The sequence below is a fragment of the Synchiropus splendidus genome, chromosome 17 (assembly GCF_027744825.2).
Source record: "Synchiropus splendidus isolate RoL2022-P1 chromosome 17, RoL_Sspl_1.0, whole genome shotgun sequence".
In the NCBI taxonomy this organism is placed as follows: Eukaryota; Metazoa; Chordata; class Actinopteri; order Syngnathiformes; family Callionymidae; genus Synchiropus; species Synchiropus splendidus.
Window position 1 is genome coordinate 18831438 of NC_071350.1, and position 22957 is coordinate 18854394.

Here is a 22957-nt window from a genome sequence, read left to right on the forward strand (position 1 = left end):
GCTACCAACAGAGATGACGTAATCTGTATAGAATGGTTCGTTCCAGCGGAGGGGTGCGACTGAGAAACCCAGCGCGATGATGGTGAATGATTGGTATAGTCAGGTGAGCGCAGACTCCCCCGCCCCGAGAGGAGCGGTTGGTACAGTCCGGGAGCAGTTCAGTTGTTGCTGAGGAGCTTCCAGCGTTCAGAACACACCGGAGTCCAACTAGCATCGGAATCAGCGGCGTCCGGGAGCAGGTGTGCGGGCGGCTCTTTCTCCACCATGTTGCCGTCTCTTCAGCGAGGTCCCCGGGCCAGACTCGGCTTCCTGCTCGTGCTGTGCTGCTTGGCAGGTGAGTTTATTTTCATATTTTCAACCCTCCATCGTCGGACCGAAGTTTGAAGTCCTTCACGACGTTTCTCCAACTAACGGGCCGTTTTTTGACACACGCACGCGCTTCGAGTGGAGCTTCGAGAAGTTTGTTCGGTTCCGAAAGCGGATTGGAAAGTGCTCCCAAGTTGGCCGGTGCCCCCTCCGCGGAGCAAGGTGCCGTAGAAACGGCCGCGGAGGAGCGGAGCACCGTCCGAGTGGATGAATGAGCGGATTGTTTGGGGTTCACAAGGTAAAGAACAAAGCGGGACACAGTTCGTGACTAACATGCTCGCGATGACGAAAGCCTCCTGGGCTCGTTCGGAGCGGCTCCGTCGCTAAATGTTCGGACTCTGTTGAACGTGGATCCGAGAAGCATCAATGAAGGAGCTGGTCATCATCATCATCGTCACCTGCTCAGGGGGCAGTGAGTGGGTGTTGGAGCCACCTCTGGCTGAGTGCTCCCTCGGGTCCTTGACCACACAGAGCTCAGAAGAAGATTCTCAGGAGGAGACACTATTGTGACCTCATGGACTTAAAGCACTGGCGTCAAAGTCAAGGCCTGGGGGCCAAGTCCGGCCCATTGCTGAGCAATGTGCGGTAGGTGTAGTGACCTACGAAGCAGCCAGGCTTTAAGCTGAGCTAAAGAACCCATTCGGAAACTTCGTAATAACGACAAATGGCAAAGAAAAGGAGACCTGGCAAATGAAAATGGGCCCGTCACTGATCATATGCCTATATGCCTTCTTCATGTCATGTTGCTGCTCAGCAATATATCCACCAGGGGGAGCAGCCCAGAGTCAAATGTTTAAAACTATAAACTCCAAAACCAACATGGTGACTGTGGAAGAAGCTTTAGCTCTTTCACAGGAGAGGAAACGGATGCAACGTTGAAGGAGGTGGTGAGGATGTTAAATATGATGAGGTTCCACCATTGTGACGTCTTCTTCATGTCTCATTAAAGCTACGCATTGGGTACAAACCATAACACTGCCCCCTATGGTGTCTGGTGGCTCTGCCCCATTTGGCCTGTCTCCTCAATGTAATTCTATGCTGATCAAAAGCACCTGCTGGACAGATAAAGACTAGGTGGACCTAAACCTGCTACCTGAATGGTGTGTGTGGTGAGGGTTTTGAAACGATAAAACCAAACGTCATTGATCACGTTTTTGTTGGAAAGATTGCGATCTTTTACTGTTGTTCATGAGGACAGAAGTCGTACTCACCGGAGTGGCCACCGTTTCTACTCAGATTTTTCCAAGTGAAGAATAATTCCACTGTCAAAACTGAACAACCAAAGATGAAGAGGGAGGACTTCCACCTCCAGGACATGAAGATAAGACAACAGTCCTCTCACATCTCTCAATGAACATCCGCCCTAATGACTTTATTTGCATTTCTCATTTAATAAAAATCTATTCTCAAACTCGAAGCCAATGGCTGACTTTTTTGGAGGGCAGATTACGAGTGAATGAGTAGATCGACTTGTTCTGATGGTCACGTTTTTGTCTTGGATGTAGTTGAGTGAGGTTAGCTATAATAGACAATGAAAGTTAATGTCAAGGAGGCCACGAGGCAAGGACATGTGGAGGAGAGACGGTGGTGAAAGGAGAAGATGGTGGGTGAAGAGGACACGTGTGGCTATGGAGCCTTTACGATAACTGATGGAAAGCTGTTGTGGCGTGATGTGAGAAGTATAAAGCTGCTGCCTCGGAACCCTCAGTCAGAACTGTGACTCTGTATGAAGCGGCAGGGATGGGCACTTTGGCCTGGGGTTCCCTCACAAGTTTGGATGCAAGAGGTTGGACGTAATTTTCCAGTACTTTCATGACTCCTCTCTAAAGGTCAGCCTGTACATCAATGATCCGCATCTAAACATCATTTACTCTGAAGAGTGGAGGTGAAGGAGCGGAGGCAGGTGTCCATTTATCTACGCTGGGTTCATGTATACTCTACATTTCAATGAGGGATGTGACCTTGCGTCGCTGCTGAATGCAAAATAGATGCACACATCCTTGAGCCTCATAACGTCTGGAACCAAGAGGAGAGCTCTTGATTCTCACAAAAGCACTGGTACTTGATCGCCTTTTGAAAACAATCCATTTATATCCAGCAATTTGCTCTTTTTGTTTGTGTGTATGTAGCTGTGACCCTTAAAGCTAACCATAGCTAGCTTTGCTGGATGGAAGCATTGTATGGAAGCAACTCTGTCTCAAATTAAATGAAGTTCTATTTCTGTCAATATATACATTTAATGTTCAGTGGAGTTTTTTTTCTGTTTCTGATATTGTGCCACAAAATGCCTAATACCTTTTCTTTTGCAACATCATTTATGAATTGATCATGCTCTTTATTCAGTTTTTGGAGTGTACTTCCTCCTTTTAAATTTTTTTTTTTCACCTATCAGGTGGGATATGAACGCGTTTCTCGCTTTTGAGAACTGAAAATAAAATACTGCAAAATGTTTTTTTTTTTTTTGGGTTTGATAAAGTAAAAGAAACTGAGCATGAAACTAATCTAAATATAATTCTTTAATCAAAAAAGAGGCAGCGTGATTTAAGTAGTCTAAAAAATATACATGGATATAAATTTGACACCACAAGTCTTGGTAAATACTCATATGTGAGGCCGTTTCCTAGCTAAGTTGGCTGGTGTTCGTAGCTGTGTCATCCGTCTGACACTCGGACCTGAGCCCCTGCAGAGTCTACCAAGGTGAAAATAAGGTTCTGTCTCTGACACCCAGGAGAGAAAACTCAGCTCAAGCACACATTGTGCTCCCTCATCCTCCGTGTCGTTGCAAACAAATGGCATCTGTACAACGACTTAAGCGACTGTAGTCCCGTTCCAAATTTGACCCAGATTTGGTTGGTACAACTATTTTTGGTACCAAGCCAGATTTCATTTTTCTCATGCCATTCTGCTGTGCAGTGTAGAGGGGCTACAGGAGGCAATTAATTCCACACAACATGATGGGAGGCGCTTTATTTGCCCTCATCCTGTCTCCACCAAGACTAGACAACACTGAGCTGCTGACACACAGGACTTGTTCAGCACAAATGGTGAGGGGATATATATATATACACACACACATACAGGGGTTGGACAGGTGTTTCCATTATTTTATCCAACTCCTGTATAAAAATAGTTTCTTGAATGTAGTCATTAGCTCAACCGAGCTAACAAGCACTGTTAGCTGTTTGAACGGTATTGACGTCCACTCACACCAAACACAATTTGTGTGACAAAAGTGAGTGATTTACAAGTCAGAAGTTGAGGGACGACTAATGGTTGTGTGTGTATTCCTAGTGTCACAGGCTTAAATTGAAAACTCTGAATCTCAGACAAGTCACAGCGCCTTGACCAATCAGAGCCCAAAATGTACGGTGATGGATGCAGAGTGATGGATGCGACTCACCAGGCTGATCTGATGGGAAGTGGTTTCCCCGTATGTAATGACTATTGCTTCACCTGCCCTGGTGCGGTCTTTGTGTTTCTCTGCCCTTAAATAAGCTGGAATTTCCTTTATGTTGATGGACACACTTGAGCCAAATGAATCAACTGAAGACTTCAGTGGTTTAAACAGTTCACCCGAGTCTTCTAGTCATGTACTGACGGGGCGGTAGCCCTGGACCCCTCCCAGCAGGCTGCTGGTGAATGAAAACCAACTGCTGTTGTACGCCTCCTCTTTCATATTCAATCCGCCAGTTGTTTATGTAAAGGCTATTTGTTTGACCTACATGCAGAACTGACCCCAGCAGTGTGAAGTCCTGCCTCTGGGTCTTGTTTGGATCCTCTCTCATTAGATTCAGCCAAGAATTCTCAGTCATGTCGGGCTCAGCACAGGATTTACGCTCCGCACTGGCCTCACAAACGTGGCTCCGCTCCGCAGGGGTTCCCTGGTGTTCGATCCCTGGAGCCCGGCTGTGAGAGACCAGCGATCCTAGCACTGATCCAGTTGGGTAGAGTGGATCAATAATGTTGGTTTGATTAATATTCCAACTCCTGGCTGCTAACGTCAAAACAAAACTAGATGTTTTGCAGTTGCCGCCTCTCTGAGGAGCATATTTTGGAGCAGATTTTCTGTTTGTCTCTCTTCCTCTGCTCCACCCTTCTCTTGGCTCCTGCGCCAGTGGCTCCAGTTTGTGCTGGCCGTCCGCTCTTCTGACTATGAACACTTAAGAGGCTGGATCCTGAATGGCTGCAATTGTACCGAGAGTAGACTCATTATTTGAAGTAGTAATGGACTCTCCCAGAAAGACACTGCAGTATTTCTGCTGGTAACAAAACCGATTTTTAAAATATTTGCACCTTTGTCTCATTTGTCTTGTGTTGCTTGGTGTTAGGAAATGTAGAAATTAAAGGGGCTGCAGAAGTGGCAAGTCGCAGGGTTCTCCTCAGCCCTTGAGCAGCACAGGGGCCCCCGGTCTGGTGCCACCTTGCTAGTCTGGAAGCCCCCCCTGTATTAAGGACATACAACAAGCTCTATTCGCTTATTCAAATTCTAATAAACACTGACTGCGGTGACATGAGGGGCCAGAAAACCAAATTGGTCCGGCTTAGTTCGGACTTTTAAAAATGCATGTCAACAGCTTAGTCCAACTACTGGAGAGAAACTGGAGTTTTTGAGTCGGACTACATGACCTGGACAATAGCTGGACTAAGCTAGCATGTAGCTGGACTCTGAGTGGACTGGTGTGCGGCTGCGCAAGTGGAAGTAAACAAACTCGTAGACTCGTAAACAAACTGATCATCATCATCTGTTTAATAACCTGGAGAATTTGTTCTTTTTACCCCCAAGTCAAGTGTATTTTGCTTTTTAGTTAGAAAGCATTGAGGGTCAACAGAGGCATTTATCATCTGTCCCAGAGACATTGTCCTCGTCGGGGCACTGAACAGAACAAAGTTGAGGGGACACACAGAGTCCCCACCTCTCCCTAATGCCAGCCGTTGACCTGAAGTCCGCTGGGTAAGAGACAGGGCAGAGTCTAAAAACACTTGGAGGAGAGACGCTGAAAGCTCAGCGCGATGGTCATGAAGGGCACCTGCTCCGGTCGATGGTGAAGGGCTGACTTGGCCTTCGAGGAGCCCTTAAAAGAAGGCACCTTCGCCTGGGTGCTCTTGTTTCCTACGCTTTAGTTTTGGTTGCTAGTCACTGGCTGAAGGCTTCTGGGCCATAGGTCTCTTTGCGCTGTCACTGAAGTGCAACTGTTAATACTATAGAGGCCCCTTGGAGATTTCTTGAAAGAAATGAGTGGCTGAAAAGTTTGAAACGGTGAAAGAAACTAGCTCATTCAGATCAGTTCCATAAATAAGGGAGTAATTTAGAGTCGTAGCTGGGTTTTCGTCGCTCACACAGAGACCAGGATTTTCAAACAAACAACCCAAACTCTCCTCTGTGTGTGTGTGTGTTGCATTCTTCTCACCTCTCTGCAAACGCACAATGGGGAATTGCATCACTCTTTGCGTCACACGTTTGAATTGAGGTAGAACTGAAGGCCAGACCGAGCGCATCTTCCACCTTCATGATTTAGTTCCGGCTTGCGTGGCGTGCCGCCCTGCAGCACACACACATTAATACAGTTGCCCCCACATAAGAAGTGCATGTGAAGGTAATATTGACTAAAGCGAGAACGAGCTGCTCCGGCTGTCTCAGGGGAGCAATGTGTCCTTGATGTCAGGATATCTATAATCTGTTTTCTGCCGCGTGTGTGTGTGTGAGAATCATACACATTGGGTTGCGTTTGCTCACCGAAAGTACCTGCACAAGAGGCTCTTTGAGGAATTACGGGTGCCAGAACATAAAGTCTTCCTACTTTGGAAAGTACAAGGAGAGATGAACGCTTATTGGCGTGATAGACTCCAGATCAGACTATGCCCTTCATCTCATCACTTTTTCATTCAGAGTTGGAGAAAATGAGGGCACGCTTATGTAAGGTTGTCGTCATGTCACAGATGAAAGTTTTATACGGTGGCCATACCTCCGTTTCACGTATGCAGTGCTACGTTTGTTCTTCAACCATCCATGTATTGAACGGAACCCTCAAAATACTTGGTGAACTGAACCAACAAATGCAAATTGTTCTGAGCAAAATATTTATTGATCAGTCCCTCCAGGAGTTCGCAGATTTATTTTTGGATTGTTGCGGCCAAAAATGCCAGATTTTTATCATTTATGGTTCTGGAACAACATAATGTGAAATGAGGAGCTGTGCCAATGAGCTTGTGAAAATCTGGTGTCTGTTTTGGGCCAAAAAAAAAAGTTCCAAAAAAGAATCCGAATTTATGGTGAAGAAGCATTTCAAATGCAAAGAACACAAAATGAATAAATGTTAATGCTAAATAAAAACAGATGAAGAAATGATCTTTTTTATTAGGTTCGGCGAGTAGTTTCTGGGCTGACAGTGTAGTGAGCACTCATTATGTTCCAAAGCTCCTCACCACGTTTGGATGGGCGGAGTCTGAGAGGTGTGAAAGGTGTGTGTGAGGGGAGTTGTTCAGCAGCTCATTTATCCAGCCAATTAAAACTCTAGATCTGTTCCACAGGGTCGCGAGAGATGGATCTGGCGGTCAGCCATGTTTGTTTACGTCAGGTGCGCTGCATTAGTGAGTTCTGCCTTTTCGTTCCGTCTAGTCTACGTGGATTCAGAATCCTTCACGTACGAATCGCCACCCTTGACAGCAACATTTGTGGGCAAATGTGAGCGTTCATCGCACATGACTTCATCTCAACCAGGAAGGGGGTAACATGATGCCTCATAGAGGGGCGGGCCTAAGGTGGCTAAAGTGATTGGATAACACTGTAGCGCCTCTCAGAACTCACAGGGATTGGTTGGAATGGCGTTCATTGTTCAATTTAATGAACTGGAGACACCTAAGCAGGCATCTGCAGTCAGTCCTCCTCTCACAATAACTGAATCTCCAAGCCCAAAGTCATCGATTTGAGAATTTGCTGACTGGCATGTGAGGATCAAATAATATGCGAAAGTTTCCTTCCTGCGTCCTTAATTCTTCGTAGTCGGTGTCATTTGCGTTACCGTGTGCCGTGTGTTCCCGGTCCTGTCACACCTAAAGTTCTCATAATTCAGGACACGGTCTGTAGCGGGTGTGGATTGGCCCAAGTCTGAGCTGATTTTGGCAAATCAACAATGGAATATTTGGTGTCAGTTGCCAAGCGACACAGCAGGATTTGATTTATGAGGTCTTCCCATGGGCAGCTTGTTTCAATTACAAGTCCTGGAATGATGGCTTTGGCAGCATGTTCATTTGTCCAGACTGCGGTGGCATTTTATTTATTGGCATCCTAAACATGCATTTCTGTCTCCGCCTGACATCTGCTGTCTTTCACTGTTGATGTCACCTAAATGTTCACACGTTTCTCTGAGGCGATCCGGGTGGACGCACTTTGAAAAGAGCCGAGAGCGGAGGTTTTACTTGTTTGTTCCAGTCGAAGCTTTAGCTCCTGGACTGTCTTGGAAGTGAAGTGAACAAGGATGAGCTGCGTGTCTGCCTTCACCTCCTGGAACCGGAGTGTGGAGAAGTGAAACAGAGAGACCAAACGACTGGGTGAGTCAGCGCAGACGTCACTCCAGTGCTCAGTCGTGTGCTCGCCTGCTGTGACGCTATCAAACGATGATTCCTCACAGATGCCTCGTCGTCCACAACTTTCATTGACACTAATTTGTTCTTGCTGCTGCATCAAGGTTCTGCTGGTGATCCTCATTCTGTGTTTGAAAACATGTTTGAAGTAGTGTGATGCTGCGTGGTTGGAATCATTGGGTGGGTTGCACCCTGTAACTCAGGACGGACTTCTTCTTTTTGAGGATAGAAAGGTTTCGTTACGTGTCGTGAAGGTTGCATTTGATTTCCCATCTTTCGTTTCACTCTCTCAAGCTTCTCGACCGACACTCTGCCATGTTAAGGTCACAGACTTGGCAGCATTTGTAACGTTTCCTGGAGCCTAACCATTGTTCGTCATTGTCGCCCTAGCGCCACCATTCAAGGCTGTCTGTGGCCATGTGACCGTCTTGTTGGAAAAGTGTTTTGTTTTCAGAACTGGAGAAAGTCATGTGCTTGATTTTAATTGGCGGCTGGTGGCTAATGGGAGTTGTGTACCGTAACTCTGCCATGTGACTTGACAGCATTATCCTTGCCTCAAGCTGGAGTCGATGACCTATGACCTAAATAGTTTTTTTACTGTGCAATTAATGGTGATGAAGTCTGTCCTCCACCCTCCTCCAGATGTTCAGTCGAGTCAGGTGATCGTGCCCAAGAGCGTCAGCGCCATCCTGGGCAAGAACGTGACGCTGGAGTGCGGCGTGGAAGTGGGCTCCAACCTGACGCTGACTCAGAGCTCCTGGGAGAGACGCCTGCCGACCGGCTCCACCACAGTGGCCGTCTACAACCCGCGCTACGGCATCTCCATCTCCAAGGAGTTCATCGGCCGCCTCTTCTTCCGCTCGCCGTCCTCCCACGACGCCACCATCGTCCTGCAGAACGTAGGCTTCTCCGACATCGGCATCTACACCTGCAAGGTGGCCACCTTTCCTCTGGGAAACACTCAGGCGTCCACCACCGTCAGCGTCCTGGGTGAGTGTTGGAGGTGGCTCACCTCTGGAGCGGCCCTCACCTTTGCTCTTCTGGAACGCAGTGGAGCCCAAAGTCTACGTGTCGGCGGGCTCGACCGCGCTGGTGGACGGCGGTAACGAGACGGTGGTAGCCACTTGCATCGCCGAGCGCGCTCGCCCTCCTGCCGAAGTCTCCTGGGAGTCAAACCTCTTCGGGCAGTCGGAGGTGCAGCTGTTGGACGACGTCAACGGCACCACCAGCACACAGGTGCGGTACCTGTGGCAGCCGACGCGGCACGTGCAGGGAAACACCCTCACCTGTGTGGTGCGACACCCGGCGCTGCCCAACGACTTCAGGATCCCGTACCAGCTCAACGTGCAGTGTGAGTCCCCGAGCAGAGCACAACATTATGACCACCTTTGTTTATTGACTGTGTAGAAAGGAGGCCAGGTCAGTGAGCAACAAATGAAACCCAGATAAGAGTTGTGGTTCACACTGTTAATCAAAGGTCCCTTACAGCAGGTATCAGCAGTTTATCTTGACATTATTCAGGTCTAGTTTCCCATGTTACGAGAGCGGAGGTGGGAATGGGTCCAAATGTTCGCATGAAAATGGCCGGGCCTGTCCCCGCGGCTGCAACATGGGGATCAGCTGATGAAAGATCAACCGAGTGTGACTTTAGAACTCCAGCAACAGCTTCCTTGTTCCGTACTTTCGATTAAACATTGAACTTCTGTGTTGCGAGCCGAGGGACGTGCTGTTGATGATTCATTTGACACACTGCGCTGATGAAAGTCTCCTGTGTTGACGCACATCAAGGACATTAGTCATTCAGCGATGTTGTCAGGAAACATTCATGGAGTCAAAAGTGATTCACATGACGATCTAATATTTTGGTTCCGGCAAGTTTATTATAAATGGTGTTTGAGGAGATTCAAGGCTCCGCAGCTGAGAGCTGCTATTGTCACCACTTTGCTGCTGTGGCTCAACATGCTGTTTAAATTCCAACCTTCTGAACGGCTCATTCTCAACTGGTGGGTCAGGTCCAAACTGTTTTCATCAGGCCCAATATGATCATATAATTTATGTATTGTGGTGGGCACTCGGGAGGTGTGGCCTCTCACCCAGAGGTATGATGGGTAGGGACCTGTCCGAGGGTGTATATATATATATAGAGGCTGTGTGGGGAAACGTGTTGCAAGTTTGTGGCCCGAAAGAGAATAAACATCACGTTCCCAACCAGGTGACTCCTGACCGTTTTGTCCTGCCACAGTATTTCGTTTTCCATTCATTGCCCGGTTGAGTCACAGCTCGTGGCCAGGTGAGAACCACTGCTATATAATGCTTTTCCTCTCTAGTTGCTCCGGACATCTCGGTGGTGGGCTACGACGGAGACTGGTACGTCGGTCGGGACAACGTTCAGATGACTTGCAAGGCCAACGCCAACCCCCCAGCTCATCACTTCAGATGGATCAGGTGCGTCCCCAGCCGACAAAACCACTTTTCTATAACCCAGTGACGGCAAAGGATGTGGCTGCAGGGCGTCCTTAAAGTCTCTTTACCGTTTAAGCAATGTATTATGATGCCGATTGAGATGTTTTGATAATGGTGAGACAGGAAGTCTGGAAATATCAACATGGTACTTGTGACTGGATTGAGTTCCGATTTGAACTATTTGCAGTATTTTAAGACCAAAACCCAATCCCTGTTTCATCTGTTTATTTTCTTTTTTGTTCACTGATGGAGACTGACTGGACATGCAGTATTTCGTGTCTGTCTGGGCTTTAAATATGGCATCTGTTAAGTCATCTATCACTTACCAGAGGCGCTAACAAATGAAGGTGTGATCTGTTTTTGTCAATATGAAGTGGAGTCTGACGCGTAGTGACACGGTCATCTCTTCGAGTCCTCCTTCAGCTGCTAGCGATGCTAATGTAGCACGACGCGATACAGTCTTGGTGATTAACGGTTCCATGTGTGGCTCCAGGCTGGACAGCGAAATGCCCGAGGGAGTGGAGATCCTCAACAGCACCCTGCTCTTTCTGCGTCCGCTCCATCGGAACGACTCGGGCGTGTACAGGTGTGAAGTCGCTAATGACATCAACCTGCGCAGTCGGGACGTCCGCATCCTCATCCAAGGTGAGTGGAAGCGCTGACTCCGGCTGTCCACGGCGCACGCTCCTCGTAGACATCAGGCTGAAATGTGACACTGGCTTCGCTCTGGTCTGGACTTTCTGTCTGTGTTTGCAAGCGTTGACGCTCTCCCTGCTGCATGTCTGTGCATGCGGCGCCTGTGATCCATCTCAAGTGCTTGTTGGTTCCGATTGCTGCTCCAGATGTTCTGAAGCAGGCATCTTGGGTGAGGAGTACAGTTCAGGTCCTCCCCGCGGAGTCTTGGGGTGTCGCCTCAGTAAACGACGAGTCTTTGGTTCACCCATAACCACCACCTCCTCTTCTGCCTCCAAGTCGTGATTTTCCTTTCCATCCGTTTCTCCCTTCCTTCTCTACACCGCATGTGTCACGCAGCGAGAGGCGAAACCCTTCAGCTCCACTCTGAGATGATGTCCCAGTTTCATAAAACATTAACTGCTTCTTTTCAACTCCTATTTATTATTTATCATCCATATTTCATCCTCCTCTGAGAGGACGCTTGTGCATGTGCACGCTCCAACTTACACATGTTGATGCACTTATCGTGGTGTGTGCGCTCACTTGTCCGGTCGCTGCCCTTGCATGAAGTTCAGCAATGCTCTTCAGCTGCTCTGAAACAGAACCACATGGCCGCCTCTCTGGCTCCTCTCCAGCATGTCCTCGTGTTCCCGAGTCAGAGTTGCCTGAGCACTGAATGCTAGAGGAAGCCGTTTTTCCCTTTCCCCGTTCCATTTTTCACTGGCTTGGAATTAAGGCTGGAAAATAAGCATCTTTAGTCACATGCGTGTCTTCTGCACTTAACGTTTTCTTACTGCTTAATACACAGCGCGCTGTCATGTTGGGCTGAGCAATGAAATAACCATGCTGCACACTTCCTCCATGGACGTATGAGATTTGATTAATCTTATTTATGCAGCCATTCACTGCACTGACTCGAAGCCTATTTATTCGCCCTTCACCAATGAAAATGTACCTGCCCTTTTCCAACATGCTACCATCACAGATCTTCTGTTCTTTACGTTGGTATTGCTGTTCACCAATGTGTCCACCGGGGGAGCAGCCCAGAGTCCAACACTTCTCCATCGTTTTGGAGTCGAATGTGCAAGTATTGCAGTACTAAGATGCTAAGGGCTAAACCAAAGATTTGAATTGGTGAAGTAGAGATTTGTAATTCTTGCTATTAGGAATTTAGCAGTTTTTCTTTGTTCAATAGATGTGAAAATCTTTGAATTTCAGTGAAAGACTGACACCAAAAGTAGCAGGGAACTTGACTGAAGTAGGGTTGAAATAGTATGTTTTTATATTTTCCCCTCATCCCCCAGCCCGACTCACCTGTTCTCTCAGATGCATCCAAGTTGGTGCTGTATAAGGTGCTATAAGCAGTTTATTTTATTTCAGATATCCGCTCATGTTGGCGCTCATGATTTCCTACCTGTGCAGAGATCACTCTAAACAAACAAACCATCAGCTTTGGTCTGTTAAAACTAACCACGTGTGTTGCAGCCCTGATGTAGGCTAGACCTCAGTCCCGTCTGTCCTAGTGTAGTAAAATGCTGATGTAGTTGGCATTGACATTCTCTGCTTGTCTGTGTGTTCATCCCTCCCCTCTCCTCCCTCCTTTGCTCCCCCCCCTCACCTTCTCTCCCTCCATTAGATCCTCCCACCATGCCTTCCACCATCACTGCTCCTGTCCTAACTGCCTCCTCCACCTTAGTGGACGATAAGGGTCGCGTCCTCTTCAACTCCTCGACACTGCAGCCCCTCCCTGAGGGTAACCTGGGATCAGTAGTTGGGGGGGCCGTGGGAGGGGCCTTGTTCCTTCTGTTGCTGCTGACGCTGGCCGGCGTCTTGTACCTGAGGAAACAGCAGACCTTCCACGGGAACTACTACACCAAGCCCTACGTGGGCCCCAGCGACCTCCAGAAAGCCCCCACCCAACACGAGCTCCGTCCCACCAAAGCTGGCAGCAAATCCACCCAGAAGGACCAGGACCGCGAGGAGTGGGGGGGCCGCGAGCTCAAGCGGGAGAGCGAGCACCACAGTTACGGCTACGGCATTGATGAATACCCTGCCAACGGCTACACCCGGGCCATGAGGGAGAGCAACCAGCAGAACCACTCTCAGTATTCCAGTCCACGCCAGCCCAGGAACGCCAGGTACCCCCACTCACCCGGGCCCACGAGGAACGGCTCCTCCTACCAGTCAGACGACTGCTATGACAGCGGGCCTGACGGCGACTACGTCTCTCACAAGGACGGCTCGGTCATCTCGCGCCGGGAGTGGTACGTTTGATCTGGAGCAAGGAACAGACGCAGGAACTGTGTAGCCGCCACAGAGGTTCTGTTCCGGTGGTGAACGGACTCTGAACTGTGGAACTGTCCCGTGTGTCCTCGGAGACCGACGTAGCATTAGTTTTTGTGTTGATCTGTACGTGATAAACTACTGTTGCAGTTCAGGAAGGGATTTTCAAGACTGATGAATTTTGTTTACACAGACGCCGCACTCCCTCAGTTTTCCGGACCCGGTGAGGTCGAAGCTTGTCGTTTCCTCCTGCTGAACTGGCACTACACCACGTTGAAGATCAGAGTTGATCGCTGGAGAACCTTAGCTAACTGTATAAACTGGCACAGGGAAGCGGTGAGGCCCGAAATCCTCGGTTCGGTTTCAATCACAAGCCGACCTCTAAATTTCTTCTATGCATCATAGCTGTTCCCGTGACCTTGAAGTGCTCATGCTCCTGATGGCTGGGTGCAAGTCCACTGCTCCAGAGTTCTTCCAAGCTTGAGAGGTGGTGAGAAGCCTCTTCAAACTGTGGTCGAGTTAGCAGTGATGACAGATGAGGGACAGCAGGTTTCCTCGCTCATGTCTGGACGTGGATCTTCAACGTTGTGTAGTAGTAACGCCACTCTAGTTGGATTCCAGAGATGAAGTTTACAGTCACTGTGGTTTAATCCTGGTCACCCGTGAGAAGAGTGATTCAGCGTCCGAGGTTTGGCTTCGGAAACTGGGGTTTAACCTTCAGGTTGGTGGGCCGCCTCGCTCCGCGCTTGTTTTCGTCTCAGGCCAGAGCTGTGGGAAAGTTTGGTCCACCAGGCTTCCCTGTGACAAAGGCAGCGAACGCCGGCCTCTCAGTGTCCCGTCACACAAAGAAGTCATTGAGGAGCGAGCGGGGATAACGGCGGACGCTCTAATGAGACGTTGGCGGCGAGCTGCCCGCACCTTTGCCACTCAGCGTTTGAAACCACTGCCAGAACAGTTGCTGGGCGCACAAATAGAAATCAGGGTTTTTCACGACGTGAAGCCACTCAATCAGCCAACAAACCTCGCCGAATACACCATCAAATCTAACGTAAGAGAAGACGTTTTCTATTCTGCAGACGAAGATAAGCTTTCGTTCTAACAGTGTTCATGTGACGCAGCTGCAGGTCTTGAGTTTTAGCACTTTTTTTGTGCGTGTTGCTCAAAAACTGCTGTTGAATTCTGAATCTGTGGTGATGTTGAAGATCTCCTGAGATGAGTGCAGATGTCCAACGCAACATGGCGGAAGTCTCTTGTTCTCGACAGGCGTTTCCACCTCGATCGAGTTCCTTGGCTGCTCCTTAAGTGTTAATGAAAGGTCTCTTTCTTTGAAGGGAGGTCAGGCCCTCCGGGGCGCTGTGCCAACTGCAGATGCTCCTGTGGGCCATTAGTTTTGGAATAAATATGTGGAAGCGACTTCAGATGATTTAATGTACAAGGCTACTTCAGTTTCTTCATTGAATTCCCTGAAGTAGCAGCTGCACTTCCCGCTGAAGAGGCCGAGAAATAAATAAAACGCTGAGTTATTGTGTTGAAACGCTGGTGACACTCGCCTTCCTGCTGCGCATTACAGTCAAAAGAAGTGGGTAAAAACAATCATGTTCGCGTCAGAACAGGAACTGAGGCAGCTGTTTCTCGTCACTGGCTGAGGAAGAAACAGAACTGATCGGTCGGCAGTTGTTTATTTTTCTAGCTTGACCTTCTGTATATTGACTCCTGAACTAGTGCCTTAGATTCCTAGATGAAGTTTCCGTTCAGATTCCTTGGTTTCCCTCGATCATGTGCCATGCTCACGTTTCCTCACGCCGCAGTGTTTGGAGCTCGAGTCCGAGAAGTGTTTGACGGAACTTCCGGCGTCCAGAGAAGCACCTTGTGTTTTGTGTACATATGGAATATTGAGTTGAGTTTTCCGAAATGTCACCGCGAATACTGCGAGGTGTCGGGCTCCCTGAGAGATATGATTTCAATAAAGCACTTTAGCACCTGTGAGTTCTTCTCTCTGCTCTGTGCTCCGGCTCTTTGTGCTTCGATAAATGACATCATCTCTCCCAAACGCTCGGTGCTGCAGAAGCACCCCCCCAAGCCCCCCGCCCTCCCCTCCCTCCTTCCCTCAAATCCCACATGATGTAATCATGTTTCCTCGCTCCACCTCATCTTCATTCCTCTGTAGGATCCAGGAATGATGCTGGAGTTTATTGCTCTCTTTGTGCCAGATGCTGTGGTGCTTGGTTCGGTTTAGCGTTCAAGATCCCCGTCGTCTAGTCTCAGGGAAATGACGCGATCCTCTCTCTTCTGTTGATGTTCACGTCGGTCCATTCTGGAATGTGGGCTCTGCACCGGGCCGGCGTTTTGCCTTCATTCTTCCTCGTCGCCTCCCAGCTGTTAAAATTAAACGCCGAGTGTTTGTCTGGCCCAAAGTCCCCACTCTCCAGCCCATTGACTGTCCCCATGGCAACAAGCTCATCTGGAGCTGCTAATGGAGGCGGTCTTCCCTCCGAGCGCTACCTGGCTGGTCCGGCCGGCGGGATGCCGCGAGGTGACCTGACTCGCTGCTCGTGTCTGCCTCCCTCACTCCCTCTCTCTCTCTGACACTCGGGTCACCGGCGAGCACCTCCTCTTCGTTTCTCTTGACCTCTGCGATCCCAGACGCGACACTCGTCCTTGAAGGAGACACGCTCCATCTGAGCAGGCACTCGGCTGGCTGGCAGCAATGATGTCATCCTGTGATGCTGGAATCAGTGGAAAACCTCTCAAAAAAAACAGCACAACAGTTTCCTAGGAGACTTTTCTCCACAGACAAAAGAGGCAGCAGCTGAGATGATGCACTCATGCAGGACCAGTATCGACTTGAGACTGGTGCTACAAACACGTCTTTAGCGGCTGCAGTCGATGGTGTTGGTCGTTTAGCAGCCGTCGTGCTGTGACCTGACCAGATCGCTGAGTTTTCTGAGCTCGTATTCTTGGTTTTATCTTCAAGTATGAAAGGAAGTCTTCTGAAGAAGGGAGGATGGCAGCGATGGTACACAACCAACGCAGTACTGAAGAGCCTGACTAGCCTAGTTCAAAGCTCAACCCCACTTCTTCACACTTTACAGACACTTCACAACACCTCATTCGTCATACACAGTCTGTAAGAGTAAAGAAGTCCGGATGACCTTTGAACTTTGCTCATCAGGATCATCTGCACTGTCTTGTTGCTTTGTGTCACTGCCAAATTATTTTTTTATACGATATTTGTTCATAGAGTTAAACTGATTCCGACCTGGAAAATCTGTCGCTTGTTGATGACATCACTCTCTGGTTCAGTCCTGTTCAGCACTGTAGACTGGGCAAAGATGTAGTGGGTGACAGTGGAGTCAAGGTCTGTTGTTCCTGCATGAGAACTCCTCACCTGGCATGTGGGCGAATTGCGCACCTGGGTCTGAAACGCAGGTCCAACACGCTGGGCAGAGGTGACCGTCTTCTGGTGCCTGTTGTGGTGTTGGGTTAGACCCCGCCCCTCTTCTCTGAAGTGCCACCTGTGGTGGCGGATGAACCTCACATTGCAACTGCAACTCTGGTCGCACTTGCTCCTATCCAACTTTACTGAAGTCATTTTTCAGAATCCTCTGGTTCACTGAAACCATTTCAAATCCTAAAAACAGAGCATCGTTCTTCATAAATTCATGAAGGGTCGACTCTAAAAATCTAAACTGATTTGATCCGTGTTGCTCACAGCTGCCACCGACGTCTGTCGCCTGTCAGGACCCTTGACCCTCTTCTTGAGGCTTAGGGGAGTCGGGGTTGAGGGTGCAGTGGGGGGTTGTCGTCTTGTCATCTCTGGCTGCTTCAGGTCAGCGAGGTGTGTTGTGTTTAATTCATGGTCTTCGCCGCTGACCTCGCTCAGCATCAGCCTGCACTCTGCCTGGCCTCACAGCCGCCGAGTGTGTCGGATAAAGTGCTGAAGCGGGAGGGAGTGGGGGGGCGGGGAGCGGAGCCGGAGCCCACAGTGGGCACACTTGATCCACCGCTAATCCCAACCCCTCCAGAATAGATGTTGCACAGACCGATAACAAATAGCAGGAAAACAACGGCACAAATGGTTTCTCCAAACCTCGACTGAAACAGCCGAGTCATGGTTTATGAACGGCCGCCGTCGTTCGTAGCGCCACTCGGCGACCCGCTGCCAGCCGTCAGTTTTTGTTGGCTGAGAATCATTTGGTTTCTGACAGCTCCTTTAGTCGGGAGGCCTTCTGGCCTGCAGCCGCCCTGAGAGGGTTTCTACCTGTGGGAACGCCTCAGATCTGGGACTCGGAGGTGGCGTTTGCTTCTGCCGCCTCCATGATGCCGACGTCTCCCCCTGTGGGTCAAAGCCTCGTCCGTCACCGGGAGAGAAGTTGGCTGAACTGAGGACAGGCCGTGGTGTCGCTCGTATCTGTGTGCCCATCCAAGCTGGGGTCCCTGAAGTGATCCCCAAAAGATGCCTCCTCCTCAGATGTCGCAAAACTCTGTCATGGCCTGTCTGCGGGTCGGACCCCGGCCCAGTCTAGAGGGGCCACGCTGTCACATGCCTGCGGGCCCTCTTGAGTGTCAGTGACCTGCAGGTGACCTGGGGAGGCTCCATTATTCCGTGTCATATTTTGAATGTCACCTGTCGTCCCGGCTGAGCCAGCGCCGAGTGACGCGCTGCATCTTTAACCATGTTTTGGTCAAGTCGGTCACAGGTCAGGAGGAGTGTGTCCCACCACCGCTCCCGACTGGTCCAATCTGCATCTGGATTGAAGTGATATTTAAGATTCACGTCTCAGCAGGTTATCGATCTCCTCCCTCAACCGCTAAATCAAGTGGAATGGGCCATTACGCCGCGGGTCCCCTCCCCCACCCCGGACCCTTCGTCCTTCACCGGAGCACAATGACAGTTTCACACATGGCCGCCGATTGGCTGAGCGCGCGCCCAGTTTGGAGCGTCTTAATCCCAATTAATCCTAATCCCGCTGATGGTGGGGTTTGGAGCGTGCGCCAGCATATGGCCTGACCAGGCTAATTCAGCAGACCAGCTTGTGTCTGGGGTTATTCCCCAGCCAGAGTATCTCCTCTGACACGCTCCACTGCCTGCAATTCCTGCCATGTTTTCCACGAAGCCCATGCTCTGGTCAGTGGGGATCCCACCAACTAGGAAAGTGCTTCGGAATAAAGTGCTGTAACAAGATGGAATAACCCACAAACAACAAAGGCTGATCATAAATCCAACAGTCTGACGGGTCACACCTTCCATGGTTGCCGTCCGTGCTGATCTAAAGTCTCCTTGTCCTCTCAGAGCAGTCTCGGGCGGAGAGGTCCAACTCCATCGCCGTGGCCGGAGCAGTGATGGGCGCCGTCCTCGCCCTCTTCCTCATCACCGTCTTCATCATCGTCATCCTCACTGCTCGCAAGGCGCCGCCCCCGTCCTTCACGGACAAAGTGTGAGTCTGATCAATCCGTTTTTCAAGTGCCTTAAAACATTATTATTAGAAAAATATATGCATATATGAGTGTATATACTGTATATGGATATGTATGTGTGTGTATACATGTATATACACACACACGTGTATTGTGATTTTTCTTTTTTTATAACTTTGTTTAGTTCATGATTTCATTATAGAATGGCATTTTCTTTTATATTGAATTTTATTTTTGAAACGTCTTATATTTGTTCATCTATTAGGTATTTTTGTCTTTGTATTTGTCTATTGCATTCTTTATCATAATATTGCATGTTTATATGCTTGACCTTATATCACTTATTCTCTTGACTGTTTCAATTTGGATTTATTTACCTGCTGCTGAGTCCAGCTCCTAGTTATTCCTGTTGTGCGTCCACTCTTCTTCCCTTGTTCCGCTGCTGTTGGGTGGCTGGCTCAGTCGCCGGGCGCCGGCACGGCTCGGCGTGTGCGTCTCTCTCGGGTGTTCGTGATGTGGCTCTTTAGCTTTATTGTCCTCACGGGAAACATGAGGAGACCTTTACAAGTCCAGCGGTTAAATTAAGGTCTGCGCCGCGTGTCTGCGAGGCTGAGCGTTGATCAGCCTCATTCATCTCAGATGCTGAGTCAGCGGCTCTGAAGGCCGCTCCTCACCAGCAGGAGAGGAAAATCTCATCAGACGGTCGGGAGGCTAGTTAGCCTCCATTCTGTTCAGGAGTTGGGAAGACCTTGGGACGCCCCGGGGCTGGAGACCGACTCGGCCCACTTCCTAGTTGGTAGCAACAGAATCTGATCCTGCTGTGGCTTCTGTGATGAGTTGGCAGCGTCTCTACTGTCAGAAATGTCAGACTGAGATTTGAAGTCATACTGTTAACAACCCTCAATATTCATTCATCGTCCGCTTGGTCCCTTATAAGGGTCACAGGGGTGTGGAGCCTATCCCAGGCGCGAGAGGCGGGGGGCACCCTGGACAGGTTGTGTCTCAGGACACACACCTGTGGACGATTTCTCTGTGTATTTTCGGACTGTGGGAGGAAGCCAGAGTGCCCAGAGTAAAAACCCAACCTCCTCACTCAAAGGTGTGGGGTTGACCCATGCCGGGGCTCAGACTCCTGACTGAAGCATTGGTGCGACGTAGGGTAAAAGAGGGGACGTCCACAGTGGCATCTCCGGCACTGGCTGCCTCCACACTCTCGGCATCTTAAGTGTCCCTGTGGCCCGTCCTCCATCACACACCCACGAGCGCCAGACCTTGCGGGGCCGTAATAATATCCCGAGGTATGAAGAAGGAAGCCACGTCGAGTGAGACGCAGCGATTCAAAATCGATGCCTCACAGCTCACATTGTAAAGGGCAAAAATGTCTTCATGAAGAGACATTGGCAAATGCAGGAACTAGCATCAACAGCTGTTAGCTTAGCTGTTTTCCTTAGGACTCAGTTGGAGGTCATTCTCAGTTTATGAAAGTTGCCCAGGGCCGTGAACGACCCTGGATCCAGACTTGACCGTGTGAGTGGTTGCAGGGATCAGTGGTAGTTGCTGGGCGCCGTCTCCCTCCAGCGTGACGACAGTGAGGACGCCGTCTATTTGTATTTCTCTTCTACTGGAAGGTCAGAGTTGAGCTCATCGTTCCGTTGCGTTTGTCTGCATCGCGCGGAAGTTGGACTTGATCCTAATTGCAAACCTGGATCGCCACTTCCTGTCAAGATATGATGTATTGCGTCTCCGATCTGTTTTGTTTACCGTGAATAAATGGGTGAGATATTATCTGCGCGCCTTCATTTCGGACTCGCGTCATTAATCTTCCTCCTTCCCTCTTCACGCCGGGCAGCATTGATCTCCCGCCGACGCACAAGCCGCCGCCCCCGTACTCAGAGAGACCACCCGCCGCCCCCCCGGGGGTCCACGCCTCGCAAGTGGCCTGGCTGTGTCAGGTAAGACCCCCCTCCCCTTCCTTGGTTTTTCATCCACTCAGCAGCTTTTAGTTTGTCAACTCAGCTCAAAGTTGAACTTTTGGTCTGAATTGAAGGCCGACTGCCATTTAATATGAGAGCGACTTTAATGTTTAATTGCTGTCCTCAGCGGCCTGGAGTCTAATCTCTCCTCCTGCTCCTGACGGAGCCGGATCTTAGCAGCGTTTCTGTTGGATCAGAGCGGCTACATCAAGGGTGTCAAACTGACCCGCAAAAAGGGCCACAGTGGGTGCAGGTTTTTGTTCCAGCCCTGAAAGCACAAACAGGTGAACCAACCAGGCGCCGGCTGAAACAAACTGCACCAGACTGACGGTCAACTGGTTACAGTTTTCAGACACCTGACTGGTGAGTAGGTGTCCTCTTGAATGGTTGGAACAAAAGCCTGCACCCACCGCGGCCCTGTGAGGACCGGTTTGACACACACCTGTGAGCTGCAGGAAACTTTATTAGACCCGCCCTTCTGTGGTGACCCGATGTTTGCGTGTTCTTGTGCACCGACCCTGATGTGTGTCACGGTCCAGTCACGCAGGGGCGAGCGCCGGCACGAGCTGACCGAAGCGCCGCGTCCGCCAGCCGCAGCCCAGCGCCGGCAGCTGTCCCGACTGGAGTGGGTTTGTCACCAGAGTGGGACGGAGCGCGTCTACATCAACCACCGGGAACACTACGTGTGACGGCCGGGGCTCGTGGCCCGGACCGAGCCCTGCTGAACTCACCCCCATCAATGGCAGGCTCGGGATCCTCAAGTCCACTCTGGACTGGACAGTCGACCTCCGGAGCTACTAACCTAGACCTCTCAGGAGCCTTGTCTTGTTATGTAGAGAGCTCGCAGCTGGAGCCATGGTGCCGACCGTCTGTTGCCAACGGCGACTCAACGCTGGAAAAACTTGTCAGAAAAGTGCAGTGATAAAAGTCTTCAATGGCTGGTTGCAGTCAAGGTTGTGCTGCTGCTACACATTTAATACGCCAAGATGAACGATCCAGAGAAAACTCAAAGTCTTACATCATATTTTCTTTCCATACTCTGCACCGCTGACAATGGAAACAAAACCTTTTTCTTTTTTTCACGAGGACGCTACTGGATTTATTAGTTATTGATGGCCTCAGGTGGAAATGTAGCTGAGAACCATAATCTCAACGTAGGTTTAAATCAAAAAGGGCGCCTCATTTCTTGACAGGTGGAGTCACTTTCACTGCTCTCGCCTCAGCAAAGTGGTGACGGCCTTCACTTCACGTTACACACGTGTCTCCGCCCTGGCATCACTCTCTTCTTCACTTCAGTCCAGATGATTGACCTCACATACCGTTGTCAACTGCCCCAGCTTGGCCTTCACCCCTCCCATTCTCCTCTTCCTCCGCCTCTCGTGTTCCCCTCACTGACCTCATCTTCCAGTCCATCGGCCTTCTCCTCTAAACTAAAACTAGAAGTTAGCTGATGCTGTTGGTGACATCTGATCCACTCTAGTCCTGCTGCACTTGCTTAGTACTGTAGAGATAAAGGTGTACTAACACAAGGATCTTGTTCCTTCAAATGAACACGTATGAAGAGACTGTGGAGTCTGTGAAGGAAGCGTTTGCCTGAGGAGATGGTGTTGAAGGACAGGAATCATGAGGAATATTCTGTGGATGAAATAGTTGTAAAACTATTATGATACAAAAAACAGTGCCATTTAAAGTCTTGATGAATTTTCTTTGTCTAGTGACTGTAAGGAGCTCTTTTGTATTGTTTACGTATTAAAGTTCAACTTTTGTGCACTTGGCTTTGTAGTGGCCTCATTTCAGCGCCATGGAGTCCAGAAGGTGATGGACAGGACTGCAGTTATTGTTGCTCGAGTAGTACTCCAATTGAAGTGGAAGTACTTGGAAATACCAAGTATTTATAGAAATATTAAGCATAGGAAATACAACATTTGGCATCTACTAAAGTCAATATTTTCAGTGTTTTCGTATTTGAGATTTTTTGCAAATGTATTCAACATTGCTGCCACTCTGACATTTAATGTGGATTTTGATTCCTGTATATATATATATATATATATATATATATATATATAAAATTTGTGGATAAACTTCAAGCATTTATCCAGAAAAACAACACTCAAACTCCACATAAGTTTTTTTCCTATGACGAACAATACTTTTACTTGCCGACTAAAGTACATTATTTCACATGATCGTCAGTA

The 22957-nt window shown here is 49.3% G+C and overlaps 1 protein-coding gene across 4 annotated transcripts; it reads left to right on the forward strand.

Annotated features, from left to right (window-relative positions):
- The first annotated feature begins 193 nt into the window (after window positions 1–193).
- nectin3b (nectin cell adhesion molecule 3b) lies at window positions 194–22719 on the forward strand. 4 transcript variants are annotated; one of them, XM_053847873.1, is made up of 8 exons: window positions 194–334; window positions 8590–8937; window positions 8999–9298; window positions 10275–10392; window positions 10904–11055; window positions 18662–18806; window positions 20636–20738; window positions 21299–22719. In XM_053847873.1, the coding sequence occupies exons 1-8, from the start codon at window positions 265–267 to the stop codon at window positions 21446–21448; spliced, it is 1386 nt and encodes a 461-aa protein (XP_053703848.1). In that variant the 5' UTR covers window positions 194–264; the 3' UTR covers window positions 21449–22719. The 4 variants fall into 4 exon arrangements, 3 of the variants coding, with proteins under 3 accessions (XP_053703848.1, XP_053703847.1, XP_053703846.1); XR_008412853.1 differs by lacking the exons at window positions 18662–18806; window positions 20636–20738; window positions 21299–22719 and adding exons at window positions 12722–13704; window positions 13774–17004; XM_053847872.1 differs by lacking the exons at window positions 18662–18806; window positions 20636–20738; window positions 21299–22719 and adding exons at window positions 12722–13349; window positions 13562–17004.
- The last annotated feature ends 238 nt before the right edge of the window (window positions 22720–22957 follow it).

Excerpts from the sequence above, each read along its gene's own strand:
- nectin3b (XM_053847871.1), top strand. The coding sequence starts at position 265 with ATGTTGCCGTCTCTTCAGCGAGGTCCCCGGGCCAGACTCGGCTTCCTG. Across the intron at positions 9,299-10,274 it reads GTACCAGCTCAACGTGCAGT|TTGCTCCGGACATCTCGGTG; the intron begins GTGAGTCCCCGA and ends TTTCCTCTCTAG. Across the intron at positions 10,393-10,903 it reads CATCACTTCAGATGGATCAG|GCTGGACAGCGAAATGCCCG; the intron begins GTGCGTCCCCAG and ends GTGTGGCTCCAG.